Here is a 25,182-nt window from a genome sequence, read left to right as displayed (position 1 = left end):
ACTAATATAAGTATATAACAAATCATACTCCACTAATATAATATATAATAAATCATACTCCACTAATATATAATAAATTATACTCCACTAATATAATATATAATAAATCATACTCCACTAATATAATATATAATAAATTATACTCCACTAATATAATATATAACAAATCATACTCCACTAATATAATATATAATAAATCATACTCCACTAATATAATATATAATAAATGATACTCCACTAATATAATATATAATAAATGATACTCCACTAATATAATATATAATAAATCATACTCCACTAATATAATATAAATATATAATAAATCATACTCCACTAATATAATATATAATAAATCATACTCCACTAATATAATATATAATAAATCATACTCCACTAATATAATATATAATATATAATAAATCATACTCCACTAATATAATATATAATAAATGATACTCCACTAATATAATATATAATAAATAATAAATGATACTCCACTAATATAATATATAATAAATAATAAATGATACTCCACTAATATAATATATAATAAATTATACTCCACTAATATAATATATAATAAATGATACTCCACTAATATAATATATAATAAATGATACTCCACTAATATAATATATAATAAATTATACTCCACTAATATAATATATAATAAATGATACTCCACTAATATAATATATAATAAATCATACTCCACTAATATAATATATAATAAATGATACTCCACTAATATAATATATAATAAATGATACTCCACTAATATAATAAATAATAAATCATACTCCACTAATATAATATATAATAAATCATACTCCACTAATATAATATATAATAAATCATACTCCACTAATATAATATATAATAAATGATACTCCACTAATATAATATATAATAAATTATACTCCACTAATATAATATATAATAAATCATACTCCACTAATATAATATATAATAAATCATACTCCACTAATATAATATATAATAAATTATACTCCACTAATATAATATATAATAAATAATAAATGATACTCCACTAATATAATATATAATAAATGATACTCCACTAATATAATATATAATAAATTATACTCCACTAATATAATAAATAATAAATGATACTCCACTAATATAATATATAATAAATCATACTCCACTAATATAATATATAATAAATGATACTCCACTAATATAATATATAATAAATTATACTTCACTAATATAATATATAATAAATTATACTCCACTAATATAATAAATAATAAATCATACTCCACTAATATAATATATAATAAATGATACTCCACTAATATAATATATAATAAATGATACTCCACTAATATAATATATAATAAATTATACTCCACTAATATAATAAATAATAAATCATACTCCACTAATATAATATATAATAAATCATACTCCACTAATATAATATATAATAAATCATACTCCACTAATATAATATATAATAAATTATACTTCACTAATATAATATATAATAAATTATACTCCACTAATATAATAAATAATAAATCATACTCCACTAATATAATATATAATAAATGATACTCCACTAATATAATATATAATAAATGATACTCCACTAATATAATATATAATAAATTATACTCCACTAATATAATAAATAATAAATCATACTCCACTAATATAATATATAATAAATCATACTCCACTAATATAATATATAATAAATCATACTCCACTAATATAATATATAATAAATGATACTCCACTAATATAATATATAATAAATGATACTCCACTAATATAATATATAATAAATTATACTCCACTAATATAATATATAATAAATCATACTCCACTAATATAATATATAATAAATCATACTCCACTAATATAATATATAATAAATGATACTCCACTAATATAATATATAATAAATGATACTCCACTAATATAATATATAATAAATTATACTCCACTAATATAATAAATAATAAATCATACTCCACTAATATAATATATAATAAATCATACTCCACTAATATAATATATAATAAATGATACTCCACTAATATAATATATAATAAATCATACTCCACTAATATAATATATAATAAATCATACTCCACTAATATAATATATAATAAATGATACTCCACTAATATAATATATAATAAATCATACTCCACTAATATAATATATAATAAATGATACTCCACTAATATAATATATAATAAATGATACTCCACTAATATAATATATAATAAATGATACTCCACTAATATAATATATAATAAATCATACTCCACTAATATAATATATAATAAATGATACTCCACTAATATAATATATAATAAATCATACTCCACTAATATAATATATAATAAATCATACTCCACTAATATAATATATAATAAATCATACTCCACTAATATAATATATAATAAATGATACTCCACTAATATAATATATAATAAATCATACTCCACTAATATAATATATAATAAATGATACTCCACTAATATAATATATAATAAATGATACTCCACTAATATAATATATAATAAATGATACTCCACTAATATAATATATAATAAATGATACTCCACTAATATAATATATAATAAATGATACTCCACTAATATAATATATAATAAATCATACTCCACTAATATAATATATAATAAATGATACTCCACTAATATAATATATAATAAATCATACTCCACTAATATAATATATAATAAATTATACTCCACTAATATAATATATAATAAATCATACTCCACTAATATAATATATAATAAATCATACTCCACTAATATATTATATAATAAATCATACTCCACTAATATAATATATAATAAATCATACTCCACTAATATATTATATAATAAATCATACTCCACTAATATAATATATAATAAATGATACTCCACTAATATAATATATAATAAATAATAAATGATACTCCACTAATATAATATATAATAAATGATACTCCACTAATATAATATATAATAAATCATACTCCACTAATATAATATATAATAAATCATACTCCACTAATATAATATATAATAAATGATACTCCACTAATATAATATATAATAAATGATACTCCACTAATATAATATATAATAAATGATACTCCACTAATATAATATATAATAAATCATACTCCACTAATATAATATATAATAAATCATACTCCACTAATATAATATATAATAAATCATACTCCACTAATATAATATATAATAAATGATACTCCACTAATATAATATATAATAAATGATACTCCACTAATATAATATATAATAAATCATACTCCACTAATATAATATATAATAAATCATACTCCACTAATATAATATATAATAAATCATACTCCACTAATATAATATATAATAAATTATACTCCACTAATATAATATATAATAAATTATACTCCACTAAGACTTCGTTCACATCTGCCCTAGGGCTCTAACGGAGCCCTGACAGACACAAATTGATTTCAATGGTGACGGATCCGGTGCCAATGGTTTCCGTTTGTCTCCGTTGTGCGAGGGTTCCGTCGTTTTGACTGAATCAATAGGGTAGTCGACTACGCTATTGATTCTGCCAAAACTATGGTGATGGAAACGGAAACTTATGGTTTTCGTTTGTGTCTGTCAGGGCTCTGCTCCGACGGTAAGCTCCAACGGAACGTCAGAACGGAGCCCTAGTGCAAATGTAAACTAAGCCTTATAGAAGTATATAATATATAATAGTTACATTCCCTTTATCCAAAAATGACCTGAAATGATGTGACGGCTGTAATAAAAATAACGCTCCATGCGCTGAACTGGTGGGAAGTGTTGGGCACAGAACAGTTTTAACACATTAATGCGCAGAAAATTGAGTGGGCCTTCCTCAAACATTTATTCTCCAAGGTTTAGTCTTGCACTTGTACTCAGCAGCCTCTTTGAACAGAGCTGCAGTATAAAGCATGGGGGATAGAAAGAAGTAGGGAAAGAGCAACAAAGCTCTCGTCTGATATTATCAGAAATGAGACAGTCAGTTAATTTGTGACACCCATAAACTACAGCAAGCAGTGTAGCTGAGCTGGTGTCATAACTGAGCCCCTACAGGACATAAAGTAGCGCTGCCCTAAATCGCGCTACGAGGAATAACAGGACCGGCATCGCTGCGTTTTTTTCCCTTGCTCCGGTTTTCATGATGGGCCTGATTAGCCGCTGCAGGTAGATCCCAATATTCAAGAGTTTTATTTCTTCCTTTGCAGGTTAATGTAAAAAACTCCAGTAGACGGAAGAAGAGAACGTCATTCAAGAGGAAAGCCAGCAAAAAAGGCTTTGAGGTAAAAATCAAGGCAAGCCATAAGGCCTGATTACAATAAAGTCTACTCCACCTGCCCAGTACATAGTAAATCTTGCATACTCAGCATATTGCGCCACAACAGTGCAGTACATGGCGTGCGCCAAATATAATATGTTCTTGACCAGTTTTCCGCCCGAAGTGATAAATTTGCAATGATTTTAAAAGGGGTGTGGCCACATGTCACTAATTGTGGCTGCTGTCATTATAAGGCTGGGTTCACACGTGGCGGAATTTCACTTAAATTCCGCTGCGGACACTCCGCAGCGTTAATCCGCAGCGGAGCCGTTTCTGCATTGACTTCCACTTCTATTTAGAAGTGTTCGTTTAGACGATGCGTAAAATTCCGCTGCGGAGCATAGGCTGCGGAGCGGAATGTGGTGTCCGCAGCATGCTCTGTCTGTTGCGGACCAGTGGCGGACTGGTTGCGGACTCATGGCGGAATTTCTCCATTGACTTCAATGGAGATTCTAAATTCCGCAATGAAGTCCGCAGCTGTCATGCACATGTTATGTGTGCTGCGGATGCGTCTTGCTTTTTTGCCATGACATTTCTTCATTCTGCCTGGACCTATGTATTTCTAGGTCTACAGCCAGACTGAGGAAGTCAATGGGGCTCCCGTAATGACGGGAGCGTTGCTAGGAGACGTCAGTAAATAGTCACTGTCCAGGGTGCTGAAAGAGTTAAGCGATCGGCAGTAACTGTTTCTGCACCCTGGACAGTGACTACGATCTCAATATACAGCTACCTGTAAAAAACATATAAGTTCATACTTACCGAGAACTCCCTGCTTCTGTCTCCAGTCCGGCCTCCCAGGATGACGTTTCAGTCTAAGTGACGGCTGCAGCCAATCACAGGCCAATAACAGGCTGCAGCGGTCACATGGACTGGCGCGTCATCCAGGGAGGTCGGGCTGGATGCCGAAGGAGGGACGCGTCACCAAGACAACGGCCGGTAAGTATGACATTCGTTTACTTTCACAAGGGAAAGTGCTGTCCCTTCTCTCTATCCTGCACTGATAGAGAGAAGGGAAGCACTTTTACCGCAGTCCGCAGCAGCTAGTCCCATCAATTTACTGCACATTTTGTGCAGATCCGCAGCAGAATCTGCAACGCAGATTCTGTGCGGCATTGATGCGGACAGTTGCGGAGGAAATCCGCCACGTGTGAACATGCCCTTATGGGGGCACTGGGGCATCTGAAAAAGGAGCTTGCAATACATTTGCAGCATCCTTTATTCTCCACATGTTCCTAGTCACCTGGTAGATTACCTAGATCCACAAAAAGCATATCCAATGCTGAAAAAGTAGGTGGGGATCATATCAAGTCACTTATACGGCTAGAATTGCAGAAAACAGTCCTAATCCATCAAGGAGGCGGAGCTTACAAAAAATGGTGTGGTCTCATTGACATGTGGACCTTTGGAGCTTCACATCAGTTCCCTGATTTGTGTTTGCTGATGATGTCCAAAATACATGATCCTATTCTGATCCCCCCCCTCCCCCTTCTCCTCCACAGGATATTAAAGGCCGGGCCTTTGTGATAAAACCCATCTCTTCCCCCCTCATGAAACCTTTGTTGGTCTTTGTGAACCCAAAAAGTGGTGGAAACCAGGTAAGCGGATATGTATTATAGTATTCCCTTATAGAAATTTAGGACATTTTAAGTCCCACCCCTATTTGCACTTAACTCCGCCCCAATGCAGTAACTCCTCCCAGAAACTATGAAGCCCAGTCCATTTTAGTGCCCCAAATTAGGGCTTGTGGGAGGTATGTTAATGTTGTGGCATGTGTGGTCTCTATTACTCAGGCCTTGCGTCTAACCCTGATGTTATTCCCAATAGGGTACAAAAGTGATGCAGATGTTCATGTGGTTCCTGAATCCACGGCAGGTCTTTGATCTCTCTCAGGAAGGACCACGGGAAGCGTGAGTGCCTCAAACTTTTATAATATTTCAGTATGGACCTAAAGGGGGAAGAACATCGAAATGCCTCTGCTCTGCCATCTCCATAAACATGACATTCACTTTGGTTATTTTATGAGCTGCTATGTTTCCCCACAGCTCCTCCGCAGGTCAAGCAAAGCATTACAGCCACCCTGTAAATAATGAAAACAAGGCTGAAGATAATTACTATTATTAATAGCTGTAGTCTGACTCATAAACATTGTAAAAAAGAGAAAAAAATCTTTACCAAATATTCTGGATTATTGGATGGTCATAGAATAATAAAAAAAAACTCAGAGGGGTAATGCACCTTCTTGAGAAAGCTTAAAAAACACAAAATCGGCTACTATTATTTAGATTTCAAATCAGAGGAGTTTCCTAATTGGTTCTTTCTGCTCAGTCTTGTATTATATTGCTATTTTATGCTGGAACTAATGCTGGATTATCAGACTTTTTGGATTATTGTATACCGGTTTAAAGGAATTGCACTGTAATTGATCAGTACAATGAAATTCCTTTAATCCAGAATTGAATAATCCAGAAAGTCTGTAAATTCATTGCTTGTTCGCAGCACAGAACTGAAATATAATGTGGAATTTCCTCAGACGAGAAGCGGAAGACGGGAGAACCAATCAGAATATCCCTCTGATTAAAAAAATAGATCTCCAGGTCTCCCTGAAGGATCCACACCCTTACAGGTTAGTTGTATAGACTTTTCTATAACTGGTCAATATTCTGGAATATTTGATAATCTGGCGTCTATTAGGTCCCATTGATGCCGGATTAGAGGGATTTCACTGTGGTCATATTTATGCCACTGAAATATTTTATGCTTACTCGGTAGTACATGTGAATGTATAAAACTTTATAAACTATTTTATTATTCAAAACTGGCATCTTCCTCCTCATGCAGCAGCCTGTAGTTCCCCTTTCCTGACTGTAGGCTATATATATATATATATATGCTCAGAAACCTCCTCAGTCACTAAAAAGTCCATCTAGTGTAAAACAGTAAATAGAAGACAATGAGGCGGGGAAAGAGGGAGATGCAGCTGCAGCATTTTACTTAGAATTTTAATGAAACAACATAAGGAGAAGAAGGGAGGGGGAGAAGACTTCTGATTGGCTCAGAGCACACAGCACAGCTCTGACATCACACCAGGAAGAGGCCGTCCATAAATAGTAATAGGAGGAGTTTTTTTTCTCATGCTGTTTTCAGTTTTATATAAATCCAAACAAAGGATGAGGTCATATTCAGAACTGTGACCTTCACCTGTAGTATGGTGGCCGGGATCTGATTGGCCGCTACAGGTGACATGTTTATGTATTTTAATCTTTTGTCTTCCAGACTGGAGTTGTATAGAAAAGTGCCAAATCTACGAATTCTCGCCTGTGGTGGCGATGGGACGGTAAGAGCTCTGCAGTCAGGATGTTATAGTGATTGACATTTTATTATTAATTGGTTACCTGATCCTAAATTACAACCTGTATTATACTGTAGAGCTTCATTCACACTTCTGCTGGTTGTTTATGGAAACAGTCAAGATGCTTGTGGACAGACACACAATGTGCATTAGAGATAGATAATGCAGTGGACAGATGCAGAAAAAGCTCTGTGCAGATACAAATTAAGCTGTACTCAGGATCAGTACAGGATAAGTAATGTATGTACAGTGACTCCACCAGCAGAATAGTGAGTACAGCTCTGGAGTATAATGCAGGATGTAACTCAGGATCAGTGAAGGATAAGTAATGTAATGTATGTACAAGTGACTCCACCAGCAGAATAGTGAGTGCAGCTCTTGAGTATAATACAGGATGTAACTCAGGATCAGTACAGGATAAGTAATGTAATGTATGTACACAATGACTTCTCCAGCAGAATAGTGAGTGCAGCTCTGGAGTATAATACAGGCTGTAACTGAGGATCAGTACAGGATAAGTAATGTAATGTGTGTACAGTGACTCCACCAGCAGAATAGTGAGTGCAGCTCTGGAGTATAATACAGGATGTAACTCAGGAGCAGTACAGGATAAGTAATGTATGTACACAGTGACTCCACCAGCAGAATAGTGAGTGCAGCTCTGGAGTATAATACAGGATGTAACTCAGGATCAGTACAGGATAAGTAATATAATGTATGTACACAGTGACTCCACCAACAGAATAGTGATTGCAGCTCTGGAGTATAATACAGGATGTAACTCAGGGTCAGTACAGGATAAGTAATGTAATATATATACACAGTGACTCCACCAGCAAAATAGTGAGTACAGCTCTGGAGTATAATACAGGATGTAACTCAGGATCAGTAGAGGATAAGTAATGTAATGTATGTACACAGTGACTTCACCAGCAGAATAGTGAGTGCAGCTCTGGAGTATAATACAGGATGTTACTTAGGATCAGTACAGGATAAGTAATGTAATGTACGTACACAGTGACTCCACCAGCAGAATATTGAGTGCAGCTCTGGAGTATAATACAGGATGTAACTCAGGATCAGTACAGGATAAGTAATGTAATGTATGTACACAATGACTTCTCCAGCAGAATAGTGAGTGCAGCTCTGGAGTATAATACAGGCTGTAACTGAGGATCAGTACAGGATAAGTAATGTAATGTGTGTACAGTGACTCCACCAGCAGAATAGTGAGTGCAGCTCTGGAGTATAATACAGGATGTAACTCAGGAGCAGTACAGGATAAGTAATGTATGTACACAGTGACTCCACCAGCAGAATAGTGAGTGCAGCTCTGGAGTATAATACAGGATGTAACTCAGGATCAGTACAGGATAAGTAATATAATGTATGTACACAGTGACTCCACCAACAGAATAGTGATTGCAGCTCTGGAGTATAATACAGGATGTAACTCAGGGTCAGTACAGGATAAGTAATGTAATATATATACACAGTGACTCCACCAGCAAAATAGTGAGTACAGCTCTGGAGTATAATACAGGATGTAACTCAGGATCAGTAGAGGATAAGTAATGTAATGTATGTACACAGTGACTTCACCAGCAGAATAGTGAGTGCAGCTCTGGAGTATAATACAGGATGTTACTTAGGATCAGTACAGGATAAGTAATGTAATGTACGTACACAGTGACTCCACCAGCAGAATATTGAGTGCAGCTCTGGAGTATAATACAGGATGTAACTCAGAATCAGTACAGGATAAGTAATGTAATGTATATACACAATGACTCCACCAGCAGAATAGTGAGTGCAGCTCTGGAGTATAATACAGGATGTAACTCAGGATCAGTACAGGATAAGTAATGTAATGTATGTACACAGTGACTCCACCAGCAGAATAGTGAATGCAGCTCTGGAGTATAATACAGGATGTAACTCAGAATCAGTACAGGATAAGTAATGTAATGTATGTACACAGTGACTCCACCAGCAGAATAGTGAGTGCAGCTCTGGAGTATAAGGCTGGGTTCACACGTGGCGGAATTTCACTTAAATTCCGCTGCGGACACTCCGCAGCGTTAATCCGCAGCGGAGCCGTTTGTCCATTGACTTACACTTTAATTTAGCAGTGTTCGTTTAGACGAGGCGTAAAATTCCGCTGCGGAGCATAGGCTGCGGAGCGGAATTTGGTGTCCGCAGCATGCTCTGTCTGTTGCGGAGCAGTGGCGGACTCATGGCGGAATTTCTCCATTGACTTCAATGGAGATTCTAATTTCCGCAATGAAGTCCGCAGCTGTCATGCACATGTTATGTGTGCTGCGGATCCGTCTTGCTTTTTTAACTTTACATTTCTTCATTCTGGCTGGACCTATGTATTTCTAGGTCTACAGCCAGACTGAGGAAGTCAATGGGGCTCCCGTAATTACGGGAGCGTTGCTAGGAGACGTCAGTAAATAGTCACTGTCCAGGTGGCTGAAAGAGTTAAGCGATCGGCAGTAACTGTTTCTGCACCCGGGACAGTGACTACCGATCCCAATATACATCTATCTGTAAAAAAAAATGAAGTTCATACTTACCGAGAACTCCCTGCTTCTGTCTCCAGTCCGGCCTCCCAGGATGACGTTTCAGTCTAAGTGACGGCTGCAGCCAATCACAGGCTAATAACAGGCTGCAGCGGTCACATGGACTGCCGCGTCATCCAGGGAGGTCGGGCTGGATGCCGAAGGAGGGACGCGTCACCAAGACAACGGGCGGTAAGTATGAATTTCTTTGACTTTCACAAGGGAAAGTGCTGTCCCTTCTCTCTATCCTGCACTGATAGGGAGAAGGGAAGTACTTTTACCGCAGTCCGCAGCAGCTAGTCCGCATCAATTTACTGCACATTTTGTGCAGATCCGCAGCAGAATCTGCAACGCAGATTCTGTGCGGCATTGATGCGGACAGTTGCGGAGGAAATCCGCCACGTGTGGTCATGCCCTAATACAGGATGTAACTCAGGATCAGTACAGGATATGTAATGTAATGTATGTACACAGAGACTCAACCAGCAGAATAGTAAGTGCAGCTCTGGAGTATAATACAGGATGTAACTCAGGATCAGTACAGGATAAGTAATGTAATGTATGTACACAGTGACTCCACCAGCAGAATAGTGAATGCAGCTCTGGAGTATAATACAGGATGTATCTCAGGATCAGTACAGGATAAGTAATGTAATGTATGTACACAGAGACTCAACCAGCAGAATAGTAAGTGCAGCTCTGGAGTATAATACAGGATGTAACTCAGGATCAGTACAGGATAAGTAATGTAATGTATGTACACAGTGACTCCACCAGCAGAATAGTGAGTGCAGCTCTGGAGTATAATACAGGATGTAACTCTGGATCAGTACAGGATAAGTAATGTAATGTATGTACACAGTGACTCCACCAGCAGAATAGTGAGTGCAGCTCTGGAGTATAATACAGGATATAACTCAGGATTAGTACAGGATAAGTAATGTAATGTATGTACACAGTGACTCCACCAGCAGAATAGTGAGTGCAGCTCTGGAGTATAATACAGGATGTAACTCAGGATCAATACAGGATAAGTAATGTAATGTATGTACACAGTGACTCCACCAGCAGAATAGTGAGTGCAGCTCTGGAGTATAATGGAGGCTGTCACTCAGGATCAGTATAAGATTAGTAATGTAATTCTGCCTTTTTCTCTATCACAGGTAGGCTGGATCCTTTCTGTCTTGGATGAGCTACATCTCAACCCTCAGCCTCCTGTTGCTGTTCTTCCACTTGGTACTGGGAATGACCTCGCTCGCACTCTTAACTGGGGAGGGGTAAGTGCACTGGTACTCGTGTAGAATCTTTCCTGTCATAATGTATTTATACAGAGATGCGGACACAATATCAGGTCAATGAATTGTGTATAGGTGTAAAATAATGAGGTTTAAAATAATTTAACAGAGTAACATTAGAGCCAGAGAGAAAGTGGCAGCAGGAGGCGCCAGAGGAAATAGCACCAAGTTCTTTTTTTTTTTTTTTTTTTATAATTTTAAAAAGATATGTATATATTTTTTCTATATTTCCCTTCACTTTTCTGCTTTGACCAGGGCTACACAGATGAACCCGTCTCTAAGATCCTCTGCCATGTAGAAGATGGTACCATTGTGCAACTGGACCGCTGGAATCTACATGTGGAGAGGAATCCCGATCTACTCCATGAGGAGCTGGATGATGGGACACATAAGGTCAGAGGTCAGATGCTCTGCCCGGGAGTCTGGGGTTGTAAGATTTATCAGGCTGCGAACAGAATGGAGGATCCACGGCAAGAAGCTTCATATTATTATTACTCTAGTTTATTGAACATTATATATATACAGGACTGGGATGAGTAACCGAAAAACTGGAAGCAAAAATCTGAATTGTACATGACTGCGACATTCGGCGGTCTGTATGTCTAACACACAGACTCCACTCAATGGACACAAATGCACTTTGAAAATACATGACACGACTTATTCTGTAGTTATCCTGAATTACATCCTGTATTATACTCCAGAGCTGCAATCACTATTCTGCTGGTGGAGTCACTGTGTACATACATTACATTACTTATCCTGTACTGATCCTGAGCTACATCATGTATTATACTCCAGAGCTGCACTCACTATTCTGCTGGTGGAGTCACTGTGTATATACATTACATTACTTATCCTGTACTGATCCTGAGCTACATCATGTATTATACTCCAGAGCTGCACTCATTATTCAGCTGGTGGAGTCACTGTGTATATACATTACATTACTTATCCTGTACTGATCCTGAATTACATCCTGTATTATACTCCAGAGCTGCACTCACTATTCTGCTAGTGGAGTCACTGTGTACATACATTACATTACTTATCCTGTACTGATCCTGTGTTACATCCTGTATTATACTCCAGAGCTGCACTCACTATTCTGTTGGTGGAGTCACTGTGTACATACATTACATTACTTATCCTGTACTGATCCTGAGTCACATCCTGTATTATACGCCAGAGCTGCACTCTCTATTCTGCTGGTGGAGTCACTGTGTACATACATTACTTATCCTGTACTGATCCTGAGTTATATCCTGTATTATTTTCCAGAGCTGCACTCACTATTCTGCTGGTTGAGTCACTGTGTACATACATTACATTACTTATCCTGTACTGATCCTGAGTTATATCCTGTATTACACTCCAGAGCTGCACTCACTATTCTGCTGGTGGAGTCACTGTGTACATACATTATATTACTTATCCTGTACTGATCCTGAGTTACATCCTGTATTATACTCCAGAGCTGCACTCACTATTCTGCTGGTGGAGTCACTGTGTATATACATTACATTACTTATCCTGTACTGATCCTGAATTACATCCTGTATTATACTCCAGAGCTGCACTCACTATTCTGCTGGTGGAGTCACTGTGTACATACATTACATTACTTATCCTGTACTGATCCTGAGTTGCATCCTGTATTATACTCCAGAGCTGCACTCACTATTCTGCTGGTGGAGTCACTGTGTACATACATTACATTACTTATCCTGTACTGATCCTGAGTTACATCCTGTATTATACTCCAGAGCTGTACTCACTATTCTGCTGGTGGAGTCACTGTGTACATACATTACATTACTTATCCTGTACTGATCCTGAGTTATATCCTGCATTATACTCCAGAGCTGCACTCACTATTCTGCTGGTGGAGTCACTGTGTACATACATTACATTACTTATCCTGTACTGATCCTGAGTTACATCTTGTATTATACGCCAGGGCTGCACTCACTATTCTGCTGGTGGAGTCACTGTGTACATACATTACATTACTTATCCTGCACTGATCCAGAGTTACATCCTGTATTATACTCTAGAGCTGCACTCACTATTCTGCTGGTGGAGTCACTGTGTACATACATTACATTACTTATCCTGTATTGATCCTGAGTCACATCCTGTATTATACTCCAGAGCTGCACTCACTATTCTGTTGGTGGAGTCACTGTGTACATACATTACATTACTTATCCTGTACTGATCCTGAGTTACATCCTGTATTATACTCCAGAGCTGCACTCACTATTCTGCTGGTGGAGTCACTGTGTACATACATTACTTATCCTGTACTGATCCTGAGTTATATCCTGTATTATTTTCCAGAGCTGCACTCACTATTCTGCTGGTTGAGTCACTGTGTACATACATTACATTACTTATCCTGTACTGATCCTGAGTTACATCCTGTATTATACTCCAGAGCTGCACTCACTATTCTGCTGGTGGAGTCACTGTGTACATACATTACATTACTTATCCTGTATTGATCCTGAGTCACATCCTGTATTATACTCCAGAGCTGCACTCTCTATTCTGCTGGTGGAGTCACTGTGTACATACATTACTTATCCTGTACTGATCCTGAGTTACATACTGTATTATACTCCAGAGCTGCACTCACTATTCTGCTGGTGGAGTCACTGTGTACATACATTACATTACTTATCCTGTACTGATCCTGAGTTGCATCCTGTATTATACTCCAGAGCTGCACTCACTATTCTGCTGGTGGAGTCACTGTGTACATACATTACATTACTTATCCTGCACTGATCCTGAGTTATATCCTGTATTATTTTCCAGAGCTACATTTGCAGTTCTGTAGGCTTTAGAGCTGAAATTTACCAGTATACCCTGCTTATTCAGTGTCTGCACACAGCTTGCTCTGGAGATTTGCATTCTGGGAAGAGTTTTCTGGGTACTGTACTGTCACATAATATAGGAAAAGCCAACTATCCCAAGTTACAGGATCTTCTTAGTTGTTAAGGGTATGCCTGACAACAAGCTTGCTGACTGTTTCCACTAACAACCAGCAGAGTTGTGAATTTAGCTTTGGAGTATGAAACAGGCTATAACTCAGTCAAGATAAGTCATGTATTTTTATGTAGATTACTTCTATATATAAGCTATAAAATTGTATTCAAACCGCAGTCGTTAAATTTGGTGAAATGTAATATAAATTGTGACCACTAGATGGCACTGTAGGTATAGCATTTGTCTGATGGACTCCATAACTAAGATATACGATTTTGAATTACAAAGCTGAAGTGATTTTACTTTCTTGCCGGCTTGTCTGGACTGTCTCACAATCCGCTCTATGTTTTCTTTCAGCTTCCACTAAATGTATTCAATAATTACTTCAGTCTGGGATTTGACGCACACGTGACCTTAGAGTTTCATGAGTCTAGAGGTGAGTTAGACATGGTTAAACCACCAATATTGAAGACTTAGAAAGGTTGTCCAGGATTAAAAAAAACATGGCTGCTTTTTTCCAAAAACAGCACCACACCTGTCCACAGGTTGAGTATGGTATTGCAATTTGGCACCTTACACTTGAATGGAGCTGAGCTGCAATACCAGACACAACCCATAGACAGGGATGTTACTGTTTAGGAAAAAAGCAAACCTGCTTTTCTAATCCTGTACAACCCCTTTAAGTCTTGTTCAGTTTGTTTTTTTACGGACCTGTGTATCGCTATATGGTACCTCCTTAAGGCACTGTATTCTCCCCTAGAACCATTGCTCCTACGAGAGAAAACCTGCATAATATGGCACGGGGTGCTGAATGCCACAATGTTATATCTTTTGGATTTGTACAGTAAATAAAAAACTTTTATATACAATCGGGGGCACACAAAAGTACAGTATGGGCCTATAAATTTAAATTGGAACTGTGTAATACTTAATTTCCCCTGTGGTGGCGCTGCAGGGAAATAGAACACTTGTTTTCAGGGTTTTCTACAGATCACAGCTGATCGCTGGGGTCCCAGTAGCAGGATACTCTGTGATCAGCTCATTTCCTAAAGTGCCGCTCTTGTGTTACATGAAGGAGTTAAGTTCCCTCTAGCCTCCAGTGTCCGTCAGACTGATTCCTCCGTAGAATGCTGAATTTACTAATAGATGTGAGCGCCGATTTGTTCTTTTACATTCTCGTAATTATCCTGGCACCGGCACAGTTTATAGTGAGTGACGCTCGGGCCAGCGAGAGGCAGAACCACTGAAAACTCATTAATAAGATGTCACTCTGTTCTGAATCATGCAGTAAACTTTACATTCTACATAGCTTATCTGCCGGCGGCGGTGATTGCGTTCCTGGCGGCATCTATATCCATATTCCTGGCGGCATCTATATCCATATTCCTGGCGCAATCTATATCCATATTCCTGGCGCAATCTATATCCATATTCCTTGCGAAATCTATGTACATATTCCTGGCGCCATCTATATCCGTATTCATGGCGCCATCTATATCCGTATTCATGGCGCCATCTATATCCGTATTCCTGGTGCCATCTATATCCGTATTCCTGGTGCCATCTATATCCGGATTCCTGGCGCCATCTATATCCATATCCATAATCCTGGCGTCATCTATATCTATATTCCTGGCGCCATCTGTATCCCTGGCGACATCTATATCCGTATTCCTGGGGCCATCTATATCCATATTCCTGGGGCCATCTATATCCATATTCCTGGGGCCATCTATATCCATATTCCTGGGGCCATCTATATCCATAATCCTGGCGCCATCTATATCCATATTCCTGGGTTTGGAAACAATCAGCTTGTCTTTTTCGGGTCTTAAAGGGGTTTTGTTAAACATTATCTGCCTACCCTTAGCATAGACCATCAATGTTTGATCGGTGAGGGTCTGAACCTATTGAACATTAGAATAAAGGGTCGCAATAGCATTTTCACAGCGCCGTACATACAAGCGTGGCTGTTCCTGGTACTGCAACTCAGTTCTAATCACTGAAATGGGATTTAAAAGAGCTGCAGAACAAGGCGCAGCCACCTGTACGGATGGGCCGATGTCCCTGTGTACAATAAAGGGCTGTGATGCTCGCTGGAGCGCCATGGCCCATCACTGATAAATAATGGGGTCTCGGGTCTCAGACTTCCATAATATTGATGGCCAATGTGGCCTGGAAAACCCTGTTGTGGGAAATCAGATGACATACACCACTGGGTGTTCCCAAGGGCAAGCAACAGACGTTGGAAAGTAGTTATAGGTGGATGTAGCAGAGCTGAATTTGTCGTTGAAGTATTTCTTCTGTGTATTCTAAAAACGAAGTTCTTCTCGGCTTTTCTTAGGAGACACCATCTAAACCCATTGACAGGGCCATAGCCCCTTTATTTTAGTAATGGATGATGAGGATCCCATTGGTCAGACCCTCTTTTTTACCACTGATCATACATCTATGGCATATGGTAATCAGTGACAGGGATTATATGTGGCATCCTATGTATTTTATGTCTTACCCTGTGAATCCCTGGAAAGGGGAAAGGCTTCATACACACTACAGAGCACTGCAACCCCTTTTATCTGAGAATGGGTGGGGGTCGCAGCTCAAGTCCTGCACCAGTGTTATCCTTGGATCTGTTCCGCAATAGACAATGATGGAATATTGATAGTATAGATTACCAATGTCTGATCAATCAGGATCCGACCACCTGGACCCCCACTGATACTGCATAGAGGGTGCAGAATCTTCTGCTTTTTTTCAAATCAACCCCACTTCTGATCTAGAGGAGTGCTTAAATTGCATCACACCCCCCTTTAAAGGAGACCTACCAGAATTAAGTTTTAAAAAGGACCATTAGTGTACATTAAAAATGTGAAAACCGTTTTCTAATATCTTATTTCTTTGCTGAGATATGATCTCTCGAATTTACAGGCCCAAAGCCTGAGGCTGCACTACTGAGAGATTCTGATAAATCATGTGGATGCAAATCAATCACCTCATACATCAATATCTACATTATGCCTGGCTTGAGTAGTAACATTTATGTCTGCATATGTGGGGACATCGACGTATTTGGTAAACGGTTAGTGTGGATTCTCTCAGTAGTGCAGCCTCAGGCTTTGGGCCTGTAACTTCAAGAGATCATATCTCCGCAAAGAAATCAGATATTAGGAAACGGTTTTCACATTTTCGATGTAGAATGAAGGGCCTTGTTTTATATGTTCTTTTGATAGGTCTCCTTCAATAGCCAATTGTGAGTTCAACATGACCTTCAAATAACCTGGATTGCGATGACGACGTCTCAGGTGCGGTCTGGTTGTGTTGACAGAGCGATGTAACGTCTCATTCAGAATTTGATGCATTCTGCTCGTAAAGCCTTGTTCATTTCTCACTCCGATTTATTGGTTTGTCGTCTTTGTTGGTGCTGAGTGGAAATTGGTTACATTTGTGTGTAATGGAGTGGAGCCCGAGCTTTTCAAGTGCATAATACAGCAGGCAGCTGTAGCTCGGCTCATTACACACAGTGACGCAGGCCGCTGCTGCGTGTATCAGAAGAGTCGCACCATAGCAGGACATTACATCTATATCGGGGTTAGGTGACAACTAATATGGCTGACACAGGGGTTACCACACAGCTTTCCCAGCTCCTGAATGTCACAACCCTCCAGTTTTACATCTCTTGACTTTGCATTGATCAGTAACTAGTTATAGCTATAATTGTGTCTGAGAAAGTTGGGTTACAAACCATGTGACCGACATTACAGCGTTCAGAGGAGACGTCACCCAGCTTTCTCAGGCTCCTGAAGGACAAACCAAGCTTATTATATAATGATCCATGCTCTGAACCTGCAGTGCTACATATCTATCTATCTATCTATCTATCTATCTATCTATCTATCTATCTATCTATCTATCTATCTATCTATCTATCTATCTATCTATCTATCTATCTATCTATCTATCTATCTATCTATCTATCCATCTATCCATCTATGTATCCATCCATCCATCCATCCATCCATCCATCTATCTATCGTCCCACCAGTGGGTCTCCTGGAGTGTTGGAGCTGCACTTGCGCTGGGTTTATCACATATAATTTTATATTTATGAATAATATGACCATGGCGTACAGCAGAGTTAACAATGAATATAGGACTGGACATGTATTTGTTCTGTATCGCTGAATCATGAGCCCTCCGACACTCTGTAGATATCTATTGTCTGACACTTAAAGGAACATAAACTGCAGATCCAGCCCAGAGACTGCAATATTGTAATTGCATTGATCAGACAGCAGGGGGCAGCAGCGTATAGTAAATGTTACCGGAGAGAAGTAACCTGGTGTTACAAGCTTTGGTTATTCTGCGTATAGAAGATAAATCTACTAAATGATGGTGATGGTAGTCGATGTTGTAGTCATGCCTGCAGCGGGGTGTTTATCATGAATATATAATGAAATAAATGCTGGAATATGAGCTGAGAGGGACTCATGTCCGTAGTTAATATCAGTGGGTGTGGAGGGCGCTGACATTTGGACTGTATACTGGAAACGATCATGTATTTAGACTATGACTCTGATATGGCGAATCTAAAATGTTCCGTCTCTTCCTTGCAGAAGCAAATCCAGAAAAATTTAATAGTCGTTTTCGCAACAAGATGTTCTATGCAGGGGTAAGTGTCCGGCCTCTTCTCCAAGGGGAATTTCAGCTTTACACTGTGCACATTAAATTTTACGCGTAGTCTTCTGATAATGGTTCATGATATAATTCTGTCTGCCTGCACCTACCACTAGGGGGAGCTCACTGCATATGGATTTATACAACTAGTATCAGCTGTATGAATCTAAATGCAATGAGCTCCCTCTAGTGGTGGCTGCAGGTAGCAATTCTAAAAGTGGACCCCGTGCACCCCATAACAGTCTTATGTATGTCACCGGCAAGAGTTGATGATGTCTTGGATTGCAGATGAGAAGCAGAAAGTGTTTGTATCATTGTACACAGCGGGGTCTAATTGGCACAAAACATTTGTCCTGGATTTCCCCTTTAAAGCACAACTCCCCTTATTGAGGCTCGTTGCCCTCCGTAAATGTGCAGCAGTTACCGGATAATCTTTCATGTCTCACTGGTAATCTGTGCTGCAATGGAAATCCGTTTGGGGTGGTCACGTACAGCCAATCTAAAATAAGCAGTGCTGCAGTATAAAGCATGGAGGGCAGCGAAGGAGTGGGATTTTAGACTAATGCAGACTCCAATACACAATACAGCTAATCTGGAGTTTGTCTTTGTAGATGGAGCTGAAAAGCAATACCACTAAAAAAAAGGAGTCACGAGGTGCCTGATACCTCCGCAGTTTCTTTCATGTACTAATAAATTCTTCCAGTGTTGGCTTATATTTTGCTGTTTTCTCATTTCGGTCTCTCTCTTCAGGCTGCCTTCTCCGACTTTTTACAGAGGAGCTCTAGAGATTTATCTAAACACGTGAAAGTTGTGGTAAGCGCTGAGATCTCGCCGATTATTTTATTAACGATCATTCGTATTCAATTTCTAAATCATAACGAAGCAAACGGTCTTGATTAAAAAGCTATTATTGGGAGTACACAGCTCCTAAGCAGACCTATGCGTCTCTATGGTTACAAACTAGAAATAAAACCTGTATGTCGTATTTCACATTGTTATCCCTCTCCATAGCTTTCCAAATTTTGCTGGTTGCCCTTGGAAACAGACATCGGTTTAGCTCCACTCTGTTGTCAGACATGTGACCTATCAGCCTTGCTCTAGCTGTATTAGGGCAGATGTTTTGGGGGCGTAATGGTGCCGTTTTTCTGGCGTAATTTGAGGCGTAAACGGCCCGAATTATGCCGATTAGGCAGACTGGTTGCTAGCGCTACACTCCCTACCAACCACAGTCTATTATATGGGCTGTCAGGCAGCGCCTCCTTAGCAACCAGTGTGTCTCAGATTACTCCGGTTTATATCAGCACTGCGCTGACGGAAGATCAGGGGCATGAAGGACTGACGGGATTTGTACTGCCGTAGTAATCAGATTTTTATGCAAATACATGTAGATTGAGAACCCCTTTAATGGGCGATCAATGATCACTGTACTAAAGTAATAGGACAAGCAAAAGATCAGAGGAAAAGCTGCGACTTCTGATTATAATAGGTTTTGTTTTTTAATTCCTCGCACAAATACGATTTTTACACCTCCCGGGTACGATTTTGCATAAAAAAAATTCGGAGTCCCCCGTGGAAAGGACATATGCCAATTTACACGGTATATTCTAATTCTCTCTGCTCTATCGGGCAGCACGGGCCGTGTTTAGAAGCAAAAACAATCTAGAGCTGAACGCAAGGTAATCACATCTCCAAAAGAACACGGCAAAAAACATTCAACCTGCGGACCAATTGGAAAAAGTGCTGATCAGCGGTGCAGGCGCCGCACACGCAGTATAATGAAAGCTACCGATTCCCTTACGGAAAATTACCCAGCACTGCTTCATCCATGTAGCTGCTCGGTGTCATTTAGATATGATCCAATTTTTGGATGGGAATCTACACAGAAAATACAGGTTAGGCCCCATGCACATGACTGTCCGCAGCCGCCCACGATCACGGACCGCGATTACGGGCACGGTCGTGCGCATGGGGCCTTGGACTGGAGATCTTAGCAATTCCCTCCTCCTCTTCCCATCAACGCTGAGATCTGTAGGGCCGTCACACCAGACAGCTACTTTAGTTTGTGCCGGCAGAGTTGTCATAGGAACAGGGGAATTTCTTGCCCTGAAGAGCAAAAAAAAAAGCGGCTTTACAGGGTGAAAAAATTACGCTAGTGACCCCAATGTTCCCTCCATGTCAGAGCGACAGGGACAGCACAGGGATAATAGTGAGTCATGGCATTTGGCTAGGATATGGCATCACAAAGGGCTCATGCCCATGGCCCTATTACAGCTCTGTTTTATAGGGAGCCATAATAGGGCTGCCATGATACATAGGACCTGCCCTGGTTCTCCGTATGCATCCGATTTCATACAAATCCATCAGAAAAAAATATGGCATGTTCCATTGGGTACTGTATGTACATATAGCGCCCAACAGAGCCCGTACGGCCTTCAAGCGCTGCTATATGCCATGACATTAAGAGATGGGTATACCCCTTTAAAGAATATTTCCATTCCAGGAACAGCTGAGGGAGGGAGATGACCTGTGACCCATGAGTGTTAATATGGCTGACTAGTAGTTATCAGCCAGCTACTTCCTGCCTCCAAAACTGAATGCAATAAGAGTCTGAAGCACAAATAATTTAACTAAAATTAATAAGAATATTGTCTTGTTGTGGATCCTGTTTCAAGAGCTTACAATCTAATATGAAATAATATGTTCATCTGATATTACAGTGTGATGGAACGGACCTCACCCCCAAGATCCAAGAGCTGAAGTTCCAGTGTATTGTCTTCTTAAATATCCCCAGGTGAGCGACATTCGTATAGGATCTGCGGTAGATCTGTCATTGTACACAGTCTGACCTCTTACTGTCACTGACTGGTCCTCCTAACTGTCCGCCTGGCAGGTACTGTGCTGGCACAATGCCCTGGGGAAACCCTGGTGACCACAGAGACTTTGAACCTCAGCGGCATGACGATGGTTATATCGAGGTTATTGGCTTCACCATGGCATCTTTGGTAAGTGGGTAGATTTATTTACCAGACATTACCCAGGTTATACCAGCATGCTCCATATCACTATATACAAGAAGAAGTATAACTTATACCAGCTGTACATATATAATTATATATAGAAGATACCCAGGTTATACCAGCATGCTCCATATCACTATATACAAGAAGATGTATAACTTATACCAGCTGTACATATATAATTATATACAGAAGATACCCAGGTTATACCAGCGTGCTCCATATCACTATATACAAGAAGATGTATAACTTATACCAGCTGTACATATATCATTATATACAGAAGATATCCAGGTTATACCAGCGTGCTCCATATCACTATATACAAGAAGATGTATAACTTATACCAGCTGTACATATAGAATGTTATACAGAAGATACCCAGGTTATACCAGCATGCTCCATATCACTATATACAAGAAGATGTATAACTTATACCAGCTGTACATATATAATTATATACAGAAGATGCCCAGGTTATACCAGCATGCTCCATATCACTATATACAAGAAGATGTATAACTTATACCAGCTGTACATATATAATTATATACAGAAGATACCCAGGTTATACCAGCATGCCCCATATCGCTATATACAAGAAGATGTATAACTTATACCGGCTGTACATATATAATTATATACAGAAGATACCCAGGTTATACCAGCATGCTCCATATCACTATATACAAGAAGATATATAACTTATACCAGCTGTACATATATAATTATATACAGGAGATACCCAGGTTATACCAGCATGCTCCATATCACTATATATAAGAATATGTATAACTTATACCAGCTGTACATATATAATTATATACAGAAGACACCCAGGTTATACCAGCATGCTCCATATCACTATATACAAGAAGATGTATAACTTATACCAGCTGCACATATATAATTATATACAGAAGATACCCAGGTTATACCAGCATGCTGCATATCACTATATACAAGAAGATGTATAACTTATACTAGCTGCACATATATAATTATATACAGAAAATACCCAGGTTATACCAGCATGCTGCATATCACTATATACAAGAAGATGTATAACTTATACCAGCTGTATATATATAATTATATACAGAAGATACCCAGGTTATACCAGCATGCTGCATATCACTATATACAAGAAGATGTATAACTTACACCAGCTGTATATATATATAATTATATACAGAAGATACCCAGGTTATACCAGCATGCTCCATATCACTATATACAAGAAGATGTATAACTTATACCAGCTGTACATATATAATTATATACAGAAGATACCCAGGTTATACCAGCATGCTCCATATCACTATATACAAGAAGATGTATAACTTATACCAGCTGTACATATATAATTATACACAGAAGATACCCAGGTTATACCAGCATGCTCCATATCACTACATACAAGAAGATGTATAACTTATACCAGCTGTACATATATAATTATATACAGAAGATACCCAGGTTATACCAGCATGCTCCATATCACTATATACAAGAAGATGTATAACTTATACCAGCTGTACATATATAATTATATACAGAAGATACCCAGGTTATACCAGCATGCTCCATATCATTATATACAAGAAGATGTATAACTTATACCAGCTGTACATATATAATTATATACAGAATATACCCAGGTTATACCAGCATGCTCCATATCACTATATACAAGAAGATGTATAACTTATACCAGCTGTACATATATAATTATATACAGGAGATACCCAGGTTATACCAGCATGCTCCATATCACTATATACAAGAAGATGTATAACTTATACCAGCTGTACATATATAATTATATACAGAAGATACCCAGGTTATACCAGCATGCTCCATATCACTATATACAGGAAGATGTATAACTTATACCAGATGTACACATATAATTATATACAGAAGATACCCAGGTTATACCAGCATTCTTCATATCACTGTATACAAGAAGATGTATAACTTATACCAGCTGTACATATATAATTATATACAGAAGATACCCAGGTTATACCAGCATGCTCCATATCACTATATACAGGAAGATGTATAACTTATACCAGCTGTACATATATAATTATATACAGAAGATACCCAGGTTATACCAGCATGCTCCATATCACTATATACAAGAAGATGTATAACTTATACCAGCTGTACATATATAATTATATATAGAAGATACCCAGGTTATACCAGCATGCTCCATATCACTATATACAAGAAGATGTATAACTTATACCAGCTGTACATATATAATTATATACAGAAGATACCCGGGTTATACCAGCATGCTCCATATCACTGTATACAAGAAGATGTATAACTTATACCAGCTGTACATATATAATTATATACAGAAGATACCCAGGTTATACCAGCATGCTCCATATCACTATATACAAGAAGATGTATAACTTATACCAGCTGTACATATATAATTATATACAGAAGATACCCAGGTTATACCAGCATGCTCCATATTACTATATACAAGAAGATGTATAACTTATACCAGCTGTACATATATAATTATATACAGAATGTACCCAGGTTATACCAGCATGCTCCATATCACTATATACAAGAAGATGTATAACTTATACCAGCTGCACATATATAATTATATACAGGAGATACCCGGGTTATACCAGCATGCTCCATATCACTATATACAAGAAGATGTATAACTTATACCAGCTGTACATATATAATTATATACAGAAGATACCCAGGTTATACCAGCATGCTCCATATCACTATATACAGGAAGATGTATAACTTATACCACCTGTACATATATAATTATATACAGAAGATACCCAGGTTATACCAGCATGCTCCATATCACTATATACAAGAAGATGTATTAC

The 25,182-nt window shown here is 38.0% G+C and overlaps 1 protein-coding gene across 8 annotated transcripts in view; it reads left to right on the top strand.

Moving 5' to 3' along the window:
- Positions 1 to 25,182, top strand: part of DGKI (diacylglycerol kinase iota) — a 229,932-nt gene that overhangs the window by 123,200 nt on the left and 81,550 nt on the right. For all 8 annotated transcript variants that reach the window (XM_075855860.1, XM_075855859.1, XM_075855858.1 and 5 more), the window contains exons 9-19: positions 4,289 to 4,363; positions 5,898 to 5,993; positions 6,223 to 6,305; positions 7,672 to 7,732; positions 11,475 to 11,588; positions 11,862 to 11,999; positions 14,958 to 15,036; positions 19,214 to 19,269; positions 20,025 to 20,087; positions 21,992 to 22,065; positions 22,165 to 22,276. In XM_075855860.1, coding sequence (XP_075711975.1) covers positions 4,289 to 4,363; positions 5,898 to 5,993; positions 6,223 to 6,305; positions 7,672 to 7,732; positions 11,475 to 11,588; positions 11,862 to 11,999; positions 14,958 to 15,036; positions 19,214 to 19,269; positions 20,025 to 20,087; positions 21,992 to 22,065; positions 22,165 to 22,276 — 951 coding nt within the window. The remainder of the gene's footprint in view (positions 1 to 4,288; positions 4,364 to 5,897; positions 5,994 to 6,222; positions 6,306 to 7,671; positions 7,733 to 11,474; positions 11,589 to 11,861; positions 12,000 to 14,957; positions 15,037 to 19,213; positions 19,270 to 20,024; positions 20,088 to 21,991; positions 22,066 to 22,164; positions 22,277 to 25,182) is intronic.

The sequence above is a fragment of the Rhinoderma darwinii genome, chromosome 3 (assembly GCF_050947455.1).
Source record: "Rhinoderma darwinii isolate aRhiDar2 chromosome 3, aRhiDar2.hap1, whole genome shotgun sequence".
Taxonomy (NCBI): Eukaryota; Metazoa; Chordata; class Amphibia; order Anura; family Rhinodermatidae; genus Rhinoderma; species Rhinoderma darwinii.
This window is presented reverse-complemented; position numbering and strand designations above follow the sequence as displayed.